The sequence below is a fragment of the Aotus nancymaae genome, unplaced genomic scaffold, assembly GCF_030222135.1.
Source record: "Aotus nancymaae isolate 86718 unplaced genomic scaffold, 86718_ANA_hifiasm-v0.15.2.pri h1tg000088l, whole genome shotgun sequence".
NCBI classification, from domain to species: Eukaryota; Metazoa; Chordata; class Mammalia; order Primates; family Aotidae; genus Aotus; species Aotus nancymaae.
In genome coordinates, this window is record NW_026988503.1 from 9,465,294 (window position 1) to 9,480,102 (window position 14,809).

General features: G+C 31.6%; 1 protein-coding gene across 1 annotated transcript in view; it reads right to left on the minus strand.

Annotated features, from left to right (window-relative positions):
- Positions 1-14,809, minus strand: part of KLHL1 (kelch like family member 1) — a 411,066-nt gene that overhangs the window by 171,958 nt on the left and 224,299 nt on the right. The window contains exon 5 of the mRNA XM_021667180.2: positions 13,334-13,546. Coding sequence (XP_021522855.2) covers positions 13,334-13,546 — 213 coding nt within the window. The remainder of the gene's footprint in view (positions 1-13,333; positions 13,547-14,809) is intronic.

Genomic DNA, 14,809 nt, shown 5'->3' on the forward strand with positions numbered 1-14,809 from the left:
TCCTCTTTAAATTCTCCACCTTTTTGTGGCTTTTGCTTCTAAATTTGTATAGATACTTTTTATGTCTATGAACATTTTGCTAATATTTCAAATTATCTCAATGTTTATCAGTTTTTAAAATAGCATCAGTGATTTTCTGCTATATATATATTATGCAATGTTTTATAAACAAGTTCATGATTTCATATTTATATCAGCTTATAAAATAACATCAGCGACTTCCTACTACATACATATGCAATAATTTATGCATATATATGCAGATGTATACACACATACACTTACACACACATATATATGCAATATTTTACAAACAAGTTTATGATTTCATATTTGGTTCACCTAACCTCTTATCCTGTCCTCAAAGATAAGAAAAATAAAAGCAAATACTTGAAGTTGATTAGCAGTGAATATTACCGTTAGTTTTACAAAGTATAACATATTTGAATTAGAATAAGCGACTATAATCTTTTAAAACATGAGTATCACATAACAAGATAACAAAGATTTTGAAGAAACTTTGTTAAAGAAACAAATTACATATAAATTGTAATTACAGGGAAAATCTTGATGTGGATAGAGGGAACACAGTTCTCTTTCATAATAAATGTATGCAATTATACTGTTTTTAGGCAAACACATACAGACACACACACACACACACACACACACACACAGAGAGAGAGAGAGAGAGAGAGAGAGAGAAAGAGAATGAGAAGCAAATCTTAGAGAAAAGGCAGATCCAGGACAAAATCTCGAACTTGGGATCTTGGGATTCTGAGGTTCCATTTTACCAAAGGCACAGTGTGATGTCAGATGGTAAAACATAAACTTTAATTCCTATACTTAAGGTGTGTGAGAAATACTTTCAAAAGCATGTCTTAAAGTTTGTTTTGTTGTCATTAAATTTTCTTTATGACCACTGGATTATCATAACTCGTTAAAGTACGTATAAGGCAAATAGAACCTTAATACAAAGTGAAACTTTTATACCTGTTGTTATGGACTGAATCATGTCCTCTCAAAATTCATATGTTGAAGCCTTAACCCCAGGGTGAGTGTGTTTAGAGACAGGAACTTTAAGGAGACAATTAATGCTAAATAAGGTAATATGTGTGGGGCCCTAATGCAATAGGACTGATGTTTATGTAAGAAGAGGAAGAGAGAGATCTCTCTCTGTCTGTTTCTTCAGAGGAAAGGCCATGTGAGGACACAGTGAGAAGGTGGCTGTCTGCAAGCCAGAAAAGAGCCCTCACCGGCAACCAAATTTGCTGGCACCGTGATCTTGGATTTTAGCCCTTACTGTGACAAAATACATTTCTGCTGTTTAAGGCACCCAGTCTATAATATTTTATGTAAGCCCAAACACACTAATACACTTGATTTACCACAATCTAAGCAAAAAGTATGTTTTTTATGTTAAAATTTATCTTTTGTTCTCTGTGTATTGTTAGCTATCTTTCAAAATTATTCTCCAGGTTTGCAATGTAATTACTAAAATGTTTTTATTGCACTCTAGTATAGTTTCTTAAAGACCTTCTATAAAGTTCATGGTATTTCTCACACTTAGTCTTAGGTAGTTGTATTGCCATTTTCTATATGTCATAATTATTCACTTTTCTTTTTGTTTTTTCTCATATATTCTAATCACTACAGAGAGATACTGAAAGTATAAGCTGTTTAGTAGTTACATTTTAACTAGAGAAACTAAAATACTAGGAAATGTTCTAAACCAAGTCTTGGTCTAGGAAGCAAATAGAATAGAAAACTATAAATACAAAGAAAGCTATAAATACAAGCGCAGAAAATTAAAACAAAAGAGGATCCTAGAAGAAGAGTAGACACCAGTAAAATATTAAGGTCTGAAAACATATGTCATTTGCTTCTCATTTTTATCTCCCAGGAGAATCTGGTGTTGAATGAATTATTCTGAATACAGTGTATATGAAAAAAACATAAGAAGCAAAAAATTTTGTATTTTTCATGTTTGGTAAAACATGGACTTCAGCTTGTAAAACTTCTTTTATATTTGAATATGTGATATTTATTTTCTTTTCATGATTCTTAAGTATAAATAGTCTTAATATTGTGGAGCACTGAATGAATGAATGAATCTGTTTTTCTTTGTTTCAACTGCCACTTTATCAATACAAATGTTCATGTTCAGTGTCTACTGGATAATGCAAAAAACAGATTCAGTTGTTCTTGCAACAGAAAATGTCTTTCCATATGGTTCCTCTCTGGACATCTGTATTCCAACATCTTGCATTCACTTCAATTTAACTGTCAGTAATAATTCATTCTCAATAATATTTTAAGATTGTATTTAGGCTGATAGTCTCATTTATTGAGCTATGAACCTTGTCTTGAAATTGTTTTATGTATCGTACATGATAATCAGTTGTTAGTTATTAGTAACACGTTGAAAAGCTCAAATTACATAAGATGTTATAAACAATACAATTATTTATACTTAGATTTATCTCAAAGAACAGAGTCACAAAACAGTCAAATGTTAACCAGTCAATGTTATTCTGAAAAAAAATTTGTTTTCTGAAAGAATATAATTTTTACAGCATCTATCTGTTACTCTGGGGACTTTTATACAAGCAAAGAAGTAGGATGATCTTGTTTACTGGGGGAAAACTGTCATTGTCATAAAAAAGAGTAAAATGACTTCAATTCTATTCTTCTGTGAAGAATAATAGTCTGTGCTATGAAAGCACTCATCTGAAAAAATACATAAAATATTATACTTTTAAGAAAAATCGTTAAATATGTATGTTACCTTCATATGTAAACATATATGCATAAATGTATCATTGATATATATTTACATGCATGTATACACACACACACGAAAAATCAAAACTTTGAAATTTAAATACACCAAAATGATGAATTTCTAAAAGCCAAATTTTAATTACTTTCAGCATGTTTTGCTGTTAAATGTGTTTCACGTTTCCTGGTTTTCCAATATTTTATAGAGGATTATATAGAAACTTGAAAAAAAATTTTCAAATATAATTACTGGTTCAAAAAAATATTCCATATCCACAAGGTAAAGACTACTAATAAAGTTCAAAGTAATCTGTTTAAAATTTAACTATACACTGATAAACAATTGTATTCAAAAATCCTTTACATTGCAAGATGCAGCCTGTTATTAAGCCCCTAATATATGCCAAATATTGGAGATAAAAATCTTAAGGAATGTACAACATATTGGGGCAAGAAGACACATAGCTCTAAATAATCTAAATAAAATTTTATTGATTATAGAAAGGGTGTTAAAATAGAATGCTACAAGAACCCTGAGGAAGAGCACCAGAAGTGGACTAGGAAGTCTTTTTTAGGAAAGTGAATCTTGAGTTTTTTGTTTTGTTTCGTTTTGTTTTCAGATAAAGGATCTTGCTCTGCTGTCCAGGCTGGAGTGCAGTAGTGTGATCATAGGTCACTGTAACCTCAAACTCTTGGGCTCAGGTGAGCCTCCTGCCTCAGCTTCCTGAGTAGCTGCGACTACAGGCATGTACCACCACACTCACATATTTTTATTTTATATTTTTTTGTAGAGATGGGGTCTTGGTACATTGTTCAGGCTGATCTCAAACTCCTGGCCTCAAGCAATTGTCTTGCCTCAGCCTCTCAAAGTGCTGGGATTGTAGGCCTGAGCCACTGCACTGGGCCCTGAGTTGAGCTTTTAATGGTAAACCAGGAGTTAATTAAGTGTATATGTCAAAGTATGAGGGCCAGGGTATGGAAGTGAATGCAGGAAGGCTTGTCATGTACTAAACCAGAAATATTTTCAAAACACTATGTTGCTTTCTACAAGTAGTTTAATAACTACATTTAAAATGGTTATAAGAACATACATGATTCTAATGATATAGTATGTTATATACATGTAAATGATGTGTGCATTCCAAGTCATTGGACATTAGGATTTAATTTGTGTTTTTTCAAAATTTACTCAAGAGGGAAGGCATAGTGAAGAATGATTACAGATCGGGGAAGATGTCACAGGAGTTTGGCAATTTACATGAATTCTACTGCACAAAAATGATAAGGCCCAATCTAAAGGCAATAGTATCATACACAGGAAGGAGATTTAAAACATTTTAAATGTGCACATTTTTAAGACAACAGAATTTCTTGGTGACACAGGGAGTAAGAAAACAATAGCTGTAGAGAAAACCTTTATTTAAAGAGAAAACACATTTCTAGGCATTGTTACTGGACATGGAATCAGGACAAAATGTCGTTTCACTCTCCTAAGAAATCGATCAATCAGATGAAATGGGCATTTACTATTTAAACAGATCTTTATATTTTAGGCATAATTTATTTATCTGCCCAATTTTATATGTATTTTAGCATATTCTGAGAATAATGAATAATAGCATGAATGTATATTACCATGAGTTGAAATCTAATGGTCAGGATAAAAATTCCATCTTTTATTTTTATAATAGATGAATAGTGTAAGTGACTACTCACTGAAACCAGATTTTGGGTTTTATTGTGATTAACTATTCATTACTCCCTAACTTCTTACCTCATATTTGCCATCTCTTATTCTTCACCTTCTTTTGAAAAGAGTACAGCACTTACGCGGAATTGTAGCAAATTGAGAAGTTGTTTAATGGTTTGGAAAACCTGCACAGCTGACTGAATCGAGAATAACACATTCATTATTATTTATGACTCTATTTCCAGGTCTTTTAGGTCAGCTTATTGAATTCACTGAATATCTGGTTTTCCAGTTCAGCAAAGCCAATTTTGTGATAGACAAACTCATAGAAATTAAAGAAAGCTAATTTTTAATAGAAAAAAACCTAAAACACCCTTAATTTAGGGTCATTTGCTATAAAGGAAAACCCATTACTTCTTAACCTTTACCATGAATCCCCAAACTAAAAACATCATCTAGGACAGTGATTTCCTAGTGTTTCTGTGGACTTCCTTTGCATGAGTGTTCAGTAGATGTTACTTGGAATAAATGTTTTACAGGAAAGCCAGGGATTCCACTAGTTAGGGTTAAGTCCATTTTTAATTAAAATACATAAAATATTATACTTATAAGAAAAATCATTAAATATGTATGTTATCTTCCCATGTAAACATATATGCATAAATGTATCACATTGATATATTTGCATATGTATATATGTATATGAGAGAAAATCACTGGAAAAAGTCTAATGATTTAAACGGTTTTTGCTTTATTGCAGTTGTCTCATCTTTTTCTTACAAATTATGTCTTATATTGTCATCATTTTAATATAAAATATACATTTAAAAAATGAAATTTTCTTTAATGTTTAATTGAGAAAAAAATAATTGCTCTTGCACTTTGTGGCCCCTTGGCAAATGCTATGTATAATAATCTGTATATGTAAAATTGCTTATGGACCATTTTAATTTTTAGGTTTAGTTGGTTTTTTTATAGAGTGAACTTCATTTTTCTGATATATTATGCTAGCAATGAAAATGTAACAGTATTTCTATGTAACAAATCTGTTGTTTTAATACACTACTGAATTAGGTATTGAAGGAACTTGGATATATTTATATTTTATACATTTATCTAATAGAGTGACAAGATGAGATATTACATTTTATTCAAGTTTGCCTTCCCCTTTTCCGTTCAATAAAGGGTTTTTAGTAAAGTCTGGATTAATATGCTCTAATCTCTGTTTATGGCAGTGTTCTTAGCCTTCACCATTAGATTCATTGTAACATAAATGTATAGAGATTTCTCTCACATCCAGACAAATAACATATCAACATACAGTAGAAATACCTAACGTAGATGATGGGTTGATGGGTACAGCAAACCACCATGGCACATCTATACTACCTATTTAACAAACCTGCACGTTCTGCATATGTATCCCAGAACTTAAAGTATACACAAAAATAAATTAATAAAACTAAACTTCCTATGACAAAGAATAAACTTGTATTTGTTTACTCAGTAAAAATCTGAGTACTGTCTATGCCAGGAACTTTTGAAAAGAACTTTGTTTGTATTTCTCTAAAATATAGTTATGAGAAATGAAAACTAAACTAAGCACGAAAACAGTAGGTGAAATTTCTAAGAACAGTAAACATTTAAGCTGAAATGTGATTAATAAAAGACTTGGTCATGATGGGTGCCTTCCTTCTAGGCAAGGGAGTCTCAATTGAGGGGTGTAGTGGAGCAGTTCATCCTAACAGGTAGGAGGATGTAATCAGTAATTGTTTAGAATTAGCAAGATATAGTATTCATACAAATAACAAAATATTTTTTAAAAAAATTATCTCTAGACTATGCACCTCCCTTTAGTGTTTCCCCTTTCACAGTGTGTGCCTACCATCCTCTCCCATTTAAATGCCATTGCTTCTAGTCCCCAGAATCAGCTGATACTAATGGACTGTAGTCCTCTTCCCTTATCTCTTTATACTCACTATTTTGGTGATATCATGTTTTGCTATGTATTTAAATTATGTCTATATGCTATCAGTCTCCTAATTAATAACTTCTGGCCATCCTTGTCCAACTCCTAAATGATGTATTCAACTATTTACTCAATATCCTCACTTAAAATATTAAAGTAGTTTAATTAATTAATTGAGTTTTCCAAAATCTTAAAATCACTGGAAAATGTCTAAGGATTTACATGGCCTTTGCTTTATTGCAGATGTTTCACAATATTTCTTTTTCTTATAAATTATTGTACCCTATATTAATGTCATCATTTTAATATAAAATACAGATGAATAAAAAATGGAATTTTCTTTAATGTTTAATTGAGACAAATGACTGTTCTAGCACTTAGTGACTTCTTGGTAAATGTTATGTATGATATTCTGTAGTAGGTAAAAATGCTTATAAACCAATTTAATTTAGGTAACCCTGACTTTCTCAAGAAATAAAAGTTTAGTGTGGCTGAAGAATACTGAGAGCTATGAGTTCAGAGGAGCAGCCTTGGGGTAACTGATGTAGGACCTTGTAGGATAGGAATATTAAGATTTTATCCTAAGAGCATAAATCTTGTTCAGCAGTTAATTGGGCATTTGAATCTGTTTTTCAGAAGAAGTTTAAGACTACAGGTACATTTTTTATAATTTGTTTCTACATAGCATTTAAAATATAGAATTAAATGATATTTTCTATACAAAAAAACATAGTGTCCTGGGGTGCTTCCGCATCAGAGGGTAGAACAAATTTGCAACAGTTGAGCAAACATGACCAAATCAACTGTGGCAAACACAATTGAGATTGGGGAAAAAATTACACCATTGAGGTGTTTCGTGATTTTGATTAGTGTAAATGATTGATTAAAGTAGGTTGAAGAGAGAATGATGGTTACATTAAAGTAAATTTAATAATTATAAAAATAACTATATATTATATTGGAAAGGCAAAAGAGAACTAGAACAGTTAGTGAAAATCAATATGACTAGTCTTGTATGTTTGAAACAACAGAACTTAGTAAATTGATTGGAATTATCCAAAATAGATTAAAAATTGATACAATCGATAATATAAGAAATGCTCATTACAGTAGAGGAAACCCTGTGGAAAGAAAGATGGGGTGAAAAACAGAGCCAAGGGAATCTGCCCTTGATTCAAGCAGAAACACTTAATGTATTGTAAATAAAAAAAAATACTTTTAGATTATGTTCCAACTTCTTCTTTACTCTTTTTGCTATACTAAAGTAAGTAACATGCGTATGTATGAGTTTGTGCATGTGAATGTCCTTGCACATCTTTTATTATATTAATACCTCTGCTGACTTTAAGCTTGCTAACAAAACACTGTATTTTCTTTAATTTTGTAACTTGAATGGTGACTGTCACAAAGGGCTAAATGATCATGAATCAAGGTATTATTTAGGATAAATTTATTGATCTTAGAAGCATTATATATTATCTATGTATTTCTGTTTTAAAGGCATTGTTTTTAAGATTTCTTTTGGAGAAAAATGAAAGCATTCTTTTTGTTTTCTTACTCCTGCAATGTGGCTTTGTAGAGAAGACTATCTCAATAATGATGGCCTGGTATAATCATTAACTAATTAGACAGCCAGCAAATCAAAGGACGAAAATAATTGAAAAAGTAAAAATGACTGTTAATGGATTGTGTTAGTAGGCTTGATTAATTATTTTGGCCTTACTCATTTGTAACAAATTAAAAGTTTTAATTTTTTCCTTTGTAAAGATAACATGCAGAATGCATTAAACAGTGAGGATTTATGCAGATAGCCTTGGAGACCCTTTTCAAAGAGTAGTTTGAGAAGGTAAAATCAAACAAAACATATAAATTTCTTGAGTTTAATATGCTCTGTATATTTTACACTATAATTTGAAAAAGCTCTATTTATATTGATTTACTCTTTGTAACTTTTTTTTAAAATCAGATTTTTTAGTTGTAGCTATAATTTTTACAGTCAGTATGTCACTGGTATCTGATCAGTAGTCACTTTTCAAATGAAAAAGGTTGGATACCTCACCCTTCCTTCTTGTATTGCTATTACTACCACAAATAATCTTTTGGAATAATTTATTCAGCTTTACACAGAAAGACTTAATTCATGTAAAGTAGAGGCAGCATCTATCGTCTAAAGTTAAATACATGAATGTCCTTGTTATTTTATTGCATTTGTTATTAGATTAAACCCTATTCCTCTAAATCTAGGCAATATTCTATTATTTCATTGCAAGTTTTTTTCCTTTTATCTTTTGCTACAGAAAATAAATGCACATGCACATAAACACTCACAAATTGCTATATATTTGTCTTAAGAATCAGAAGGTTTGATTGTTAGAAAGTCTGAAAAATGTTTTTTTGCCTTAAAAGGGATAAACCATACTGGCCTGGTGCAGTGGCTGACCAATGTGACCAAACCCCATCTCTACTAAAAATACAAAATTACCCAGGCACTGAGGCAGAGGTTGTAGTTACCCAAGACCGTGCCACAGTATTCCAGCCTGGGCAACAAGAACGAAACTCTCTCTCAAAAAAAAAGAATACCAATTCTGAGATAGGAAACAAAGTTTATCTGTAGATCTCCAACCTTCTAAACAATCTCTGATCATGATAAAACTGAGCACCTTGTGACCTGAGAATATGTAGAATTATATTCTCTTGATTTTTGAACAACATATTTTTACATTTTAAGCCATTAATTACAAAGTAGTAGAGCAAAAATCTTTTATGGGTAGTTTTAAAATTCATATGTAATAAATAAGTATTTAAGTACATCCTACAAAGAAATATTTTATAAATTCAATTAAAATCAGTGGAAATAATTGTTATAAAATGTTAAAACATGTTATTTATTTTATAGCAACATGGTATTTTGTTGAATCTCAGAAAGAGAAATAGAATAATAAGTAAATCAAATCGGGTAGCCTCTAAGTAAACTATACATATATATATGTTTTTTTCAGTCATTCTCTAAAATGACAGAAATGTCTATATGTTTTCCAATACTGCTGAAATTTTGAGGCCTCAGGCTATTCAGGAAAACTATGAAAACCATTACATAAAATTCCATTCATAACTTATTTTTTAAAATAGTATAATTCATTCTTTGAATATAACTCAGTTATGTATTGCTATCATTTTGCCTTTTTCTCTGGTGCTGTCTATGGCAAGTCAAATAAGTGAATTTATTTCAGGATTAGCTGTTATATTTCAATAGGGGACAGAGAGAAACAGTGTTGCTTCTGAGTCTTTTTTTCTACCACTGCTTTTTTTCTACCTAAGCTGCTTTTTTTCTACCACTACTCTAATCTAAAATCCATATCCTCTTTGTTATATTTTCTGCACCAAATTACCACACTTAATGTGCTAATTTATAACTCATAAAGAAATAACAAAGCCCAGATACACATAATGGGCCTACTAATAAAACACATGGGAGTAGAGAAATGATAGAACTGAAGTATGTCCAAGTCAAGTTGGTCAGTTGCCTCGTGAACACAAGAGAAGGCTATTACTGTAAGCTCTGTCATTGTTTTAATTTTTACTCTTTACTCTAGAAATGTTTTCATGCATTTACTAAATACAATTGTAGCTACTCCTTGGTATAAAAGTACTTACAGATTATACAGTTTAACTCAATCCTGGTAACATCTATTTTTTAATTAATTTCTTTCTTAAATATCTTTTAAAATCTTTTTTATTTTTTACACTCTTGTCTTGGTCCACATTTTGTTATGTTTTGGTGAGGAATTCTGTAAGCAGCTCACATTGACTCTTTCAAATATTGTTCTCTCACTCACCTGAAATTGGTTATTTACATCTGCAGGAATTATCTTACAAACACACAAAAGAAATTATCAAGTCTCCTTCAAAAATTAGTACAAGTACTGTTTCCTTTTGAAAGTAATCCCTTACCTTACCAGAAAAATATAGACTCTGGCCTCCTTTAAATATTGCTAGTATTTTAAAATATAATATTGTGTTTTGATATATGTTAATTAAATAATATATATGTTATAATATGCATAACATATAACGTGTGTATATATACATGTAAATATGTACATGCATGTGTACGCATATATGTGTATATATAGAGAGGGAGAGAGACATACAGAGAGAGAGAGAGACTGACCATTGAAATGATGTCATTACTTCAGTAGTATATAAGACTTTGAATCATGGTACTTTTAACACTTCTACTCTCATTTATACTGTAATATTGCTGTGACATATTCTCCAAATAACTTCCCCTACCATTACAATTCTTTTCTATTTTTTTCCTATTTTTCTCTCATTCATCTAATATATTGTGTTTGAAATTCCACGTATTCTGTCTTCTCTTGGTGGCAACACACACAAACATCTCATGTGCATGTATAAATACAACACATGCACACAAATCACTTAAAGGTTATAAAAGACCTATATATTAATCATTGGAAAAAAGAATGGGCAAATCTTATATTAACAAATCCAAGATCAGCAAAAAAATATTTCTTGACCATTTTAATAGCTTTTCATAAGGACTCAAAGGTGTTTAGCAGCTTTGAAAGTCCATGTGCAAGTCTGTAATATCCTTTATTCAATTAAACCTTTTTTTCACTCTGGTTGGACATTGAGGTAAATATGCAACCAACTCTAAATAAATATTACACTCTTTTCCCCTTAGTGAAAGAAGAACCACATTGGTGTCACATAAAACTGGAGTAAAATCTGATCTTTAAAACAAAAATTATGATAATCATGCAGATTCTCAAAGTACTCATTTGTCAAATGGGAATAACAGTATCTACTACACTGGGATTTTATAGAAATTAAATGAGATAAAATAGTTTGGTATCTAAAGAAATAAATAAATGCCTGTAAGTTCCTATCATATTGCTGTTCTTCCATCCTCAGTGTCTTTAAAAGAACCTTCAAAATTGATGAATTCAGGATATTTTGAAGATCTTCCAAGTTAGAGAGCCAACAGGGAAATGACATTCATTATTGGAGAAATACCTGTGTTCATTTCTGGCCAGCCTATGTTTGCAGGAAAACCAGATTTTCTACTAGCTCTATGAACTTTGAAAATCACTTAACCTCTTTGAGCCTAATACTTCCTCTGTGTAATACAATTAATAATCTTTACTTTGCATATGTTTTTATGATTAGAAATATTATATCTAATATGCTTATAATGACACATAATTAATTAACATTATAGAAGTGATAGCCTCTCTTTTATACAGACCTTTTATAAACAGAAAATATTTTCATTCATTCCTCCTGCACATCTGTTGTTTGAAAGTACGTATAAAGTTACAACGTGCAATAGCCCCAATTTGAAAGATGAGGAATGGAGAATAGACATATGCTACATTTATGTCAATTGCACACTGTTTAAAAATTTTTAAGAGTTACATCAAAAGAGTATTTTATACCTTAATTTTAATAAATATTACTTCACTAAGCAAGATATAACAATTGAACCAATAATAAATAAAATTTCATGTATAATGTATAGCCTTAGGAACCAGTAAGGCAACAGGACATCTCTGATATGATGTAACCATTTAATGACATGCACAGTTGGCAGTATCTCCCCACATCTGATGACAGAACAGTAGGAAACGAGGGTGTGAAAAAATGACGTACCCTGAGAAGAAGAATCTCGTCACGTTCTTGACCTATGCTAATATGTGTCCTACTATTTCTGATTTTGTTCACCAATATAACTCCAAACTCCCCACATTTCAATCAACAGGAAATGGGTAGAGAATAATGGCTATGCCAGAGTCAAAGGTACCCAGGCACAGCAGCTGTCATTAACTGATAACTATCATTAGCTCTCTGACTAATAGTAATCATTGGCTATTTCTTTCCCAAAAGATTACCCTCTCAGACTCTAATAAATGCTATGTGGCATTAGAACCTAAGGTGGGAGATTTGCATTTATTTAGTGCTTGGCATCAAAATTTCTTCTTTGTCTAGCTAAGTAAATGCATGTTTCCTCTTCTTCATAAGGGCCTGTTGTTAAGATAGACTCTCATAATTTGAGTTCCATAAATCATTTTTCTCTGTTGTTTCTCCTGTACTCATCTCAGCAGCCAAAGGAAACATAATTATTATCTTATTTATAAAGCTTCTCTTTTTTTGGATTATGGTAATGTGTTTCTAACTTTCTAGTTTTTAAATATGACCACAAATCCCACTTCTACACTTACTGTTAACACTTCATACTTGCCTTCTGTTCTTTTATTAAATGTCCTAATTCTTTTTTACTTTTTTAATAACATACGGATTAGCAAAAATGTCAATTGTGATTTGGATTCAAATGAGGAATCTAATGAATAATAGGAGCCTCTCATCTCCCCATCACAAATTATATACACAAACAAGTTTACCCATCAATTTAGAGGCTAAGGTCACCTTCAAGCTTATTTTTGGATAACTTTACCAGCCATAAATCCTGAATTAACAATGCTGTACATAGACAATTTTGTAGCAAGTTAAAGATACAAGACTCAGAATGAGCGAGAACTAGCCACTCTTCCTCTAAGTTGAGCAAACTTAACGTTTTAATCAATTTTTCTGTACCCTATTTAACTCACCAATAAAGTTAAGTTGGTTTACTTGGTGTCTAGAGGCTCCTTAGCTCCAATTATTAAAGATTCCATAATTCTAATTGCTAAGTACTGTTAAATCATAACTCTCTACTATTCAGGTATGTTTTATTCCTCTGCAGAAGTTGAAATATCACGCATCAAGGCATTGAAAATCACAAAGAATATGCACTTACATCAAAGAATAATCAGATTATTGAGTCTTAGGTGAAATAATAGATCGATAGGAGACATTGTATTATGAATTACCTGTGGTGGAAGCAGTGGCAACCTTATAAAGGCAAGAAGCATGCTCAGGTCATTGCATCTCCTCTGCATGTCATACTTGACCCACATCATCAATGCATGGAAGATGGTTTCTTCATCAGGAACATTTACATCATCACTGGCCAGTAGTTTATGGAGCTCCTCAGCTGGAAGGAGTAAAAACTCTTGATTTCTGATAACTTCCATTATGTTTTCCTGCAGGGAGAAAGCATCTTGGCATAAATTCTGCTTTACTTTTATTTAGCTGGTAAAGCATTTCAGAAAGAAATAAGAAAAGTAGTCAATAACCTTTGTTCTCGTTATAACATAATCCTTGAGACTCAATCCTTCAGAAACTAGAAGCTGTTAAGATGAAAGCATTGTAATTGCAATTGAAGTGTAAATGTATCCTAGACAGCACAGATCTTGTAATAACTGGAGGATTATAATGCTGAGCTTTGTTATGCAGGTAGAATGTACTAAGAGATTAAATGATAAAGTTTCAAGTGTACTGCTACATAAGATTTGGTGAATAGGAAAAAATAACATTTCACATTTTTAAAAGCTTGACTATATATATATGTATGTATATACATACATATATATATAGAGAGAGACATATATATGAGAATCAGAAAATGACACTAACATTGCACAGATACAAGTAGCACTATAAGATGCGCCATTGTTTATTCAAAGGAGAAAGAATAGGACAGATAGGCCACTGAAGTCACAAAATCCAGCATGTGCCACCCTGCTATTATTTCTTATCCCTCCCTCCCCTCATGATGATTTCTTTGGCTTAATTCATATTCCCATTTTGTTTCTTCCTGATTGCTCCCATAACTCCTAATTATACTGCCTAACTCTATTCTTAGCTTCTCAGTTGCATCCTCTATAATGGTGCCAGAATAATATTTCCAAAACATAAATGTGCTTACGGTTTATTCTGAAGTTTTTGTTTTGTTTTCTTTTATGAGTTCTCCATATCTTTTGGGCTAGATTTCTTGTTTAAGCATGCTAGTATTCATAAGCTGACCTTTTCTGGTTCTCTTTTTTTGGAATTTGCCATTTTGTTTGACACGTCCTCCCTTATTTACTCCATTGCTTAAAACGACTTTTATCTACCTTGCTTTTCTAAATTTCTGTCACATTTCAAGACTCAATTCAAGAGCTACCTACTACATATGGCTCCTCAAGTTTCTATTGAGTTTCATTTGACCTGGCCACGCCTTCAGTATCCCCTTACACTGTGTAGTGGGTGTATCCCTGCCACAGCAGATACCATGCTGCAGCCTAATCTTTGGTAAACTTAGAGATCTGTTCACAAATTTTAAGCTGTAAGACCCTGATTTATATAACCTTGTATCTCCAGATCCTGGCACAAAGCCTAGAAAACAGCAGGGGAACAGTACATACTTGCTGAATACATGAATTGATAATCTCAGTAGAGAAAAATAAAATTGTAGAAACAGCACA